General features: G+C 41.6%; 1 protein-coding gene across 1 annotated transcript in view; it reads left to right on the forward strand.

Moving 5' to 3' along the window:
- Positions 1 to 273: 273 nt before the first annotated feature.
- The window catches only part of LOC125042004, a 10,013-nt gene continuing 8,691 nt past the window's right edge, over positions 274 to 1,595 (forward strand). Inside the window, exon 1 of the mRNA XM_047637465.1 lies at positions 274 to 397. Within this exon, the coding sequence (XP_047493421.1) occupies positions 274 to 397 (124 nt within the window). The remainder of the gene's footprint in view (positions 398 to 1,595) is intronic.

Consider the following 1,595-nt stretch of genomic DNA (forward strand, 5'->3'; position numbering starts at 1 on the left):
TATTACCAATGTTAACATCATTATCATAATTCTATTATTATTGTTATCAATATCATTAGTTATTTTATTATCACTATTGATATTAAGAAAAATTATATTATCATTATCATTTTATGATAAATTTTATTATCATTACTGTTGCCATTTGTATTATTATTACTAGTTGTAGGCCTGCTGTTAACATGTATTCATCATGTAATATAATAGGCATGATGATAACGTGTCGTTGACCTTTCGGCCCGCCTTCCCTCGAGAGATGTGAGCGAGGCCTCCATGGATTCCTCGGAGCTCTTCGTCGCCGCCGCCAGCGCCTCCCCCGCTGAGGACGCCTCAGGGGGCTCTGGCGTGCGAACGTTCCCCATCTTCGGCGCCGTCAGCCTCATCATCGTCGTAGTAGGTGAGAACCGGGTCGTCAGGCAGAGTGGGTGATGTGAGTCTATGAGGGAGGGTAGCAGACTCACGTGTCTGATTACGCATTCCATTTGGTAGCGCAGGTCTCAGAGCCTTACATCTGCGTGGTAATTTGGTGTCGCAGTCATTCCATGTGAAATTAAGAAAATGGCCGACTGGGAGGAAAGGCTAGGCCATCCTTGTCTAAGAGAAATTCCGCTTCTTTCTTTCAAACGGCTTATTCTCCATCAAGTAGGATGGCCTCCAAGTTCATATATACATACATACATATATATCATCATCATCATCAGTCTGAATCGATCCACTGCAGGACATATTTCGTTATTCTGTCATGCCACCTTGTCATTGGTCTGGCCATTAGCCTCTTGATGTTATCTATAGCCCAGTTTGTTACTTTCTTTATCCATCCAACATATGTGACCTGCCCATTACCATTTTTTTTTCTTTTTGATGCTCCCGAGTATATCTTCCACTTTTGTCTGTTACCTGATCCACGTCGCCTTCATCCGATCTCTTAGACTAATTCCCGGCATCAACCTCTCCATCCCTCTCTGGGCACTTATTAGTTTCCTCTCCAGTAATTTCGCTGTAGTCCATGTTTCTGATCCATAGGTCATAACCGGGAGGAGGCATTGGTTAAAGACTTTTCTTTTTAAACATAATGGCAAGGAACCTCTTAGTATGCTACTGTGCCTGTCGAAGGCGCTCCAGCCTAGACTCTTCGCTAAATGTATTTGTCTGTGCGAGTTGTCTTATGTACTTATCCACTGCCTTTAGTGCTTCGCCTTGTACATATATATTTTCAAATTGAACCCTATTGTTGAACATGATCTTAGTCTTATTCTTGTTCATCCTAAGTCCGACTTTCAGACTTTCTCTATCCAGATCATTTATTAGTTGCTGCATTTCATTTGCAGATTCACTGAAGAGAACGATATCACCTGCAAATCTCAGATTGTTTAGTTATTCGTCTCCTATTTTGATACCCTTTCCTTTCCATTCCTGCTTCTTGAATATTTCCTCAAGTATGCTGTAAACAGTTTTGGTGAGATGGTATCGCCCTCTCTAACACCTTTTTTAATTGGGAATTGATCGGTTTCCGTGTGGAGCTTGATGGTTGCTGTCCCCTCTTCGTATATATATCTACCAATTTTTTTCAATATACCTCCTCTACTCCCTGTATT

The sequence above is a fragment of the Penaeus chinensis genome, chromosome 31, assembly GCF_019202785.1.
Source record: "Penaeus chinensis breed Huanghai No. 1 chromosome 31, ASM1920278v2, whole genome shotgun sequence".
Classification (NCBI taxonomy): Eukaryota; Metazoa; Arthropoda; class Malacostraca; order Decapoda; family Penaeidae; genus Penaeus; species Penaeus chinensis.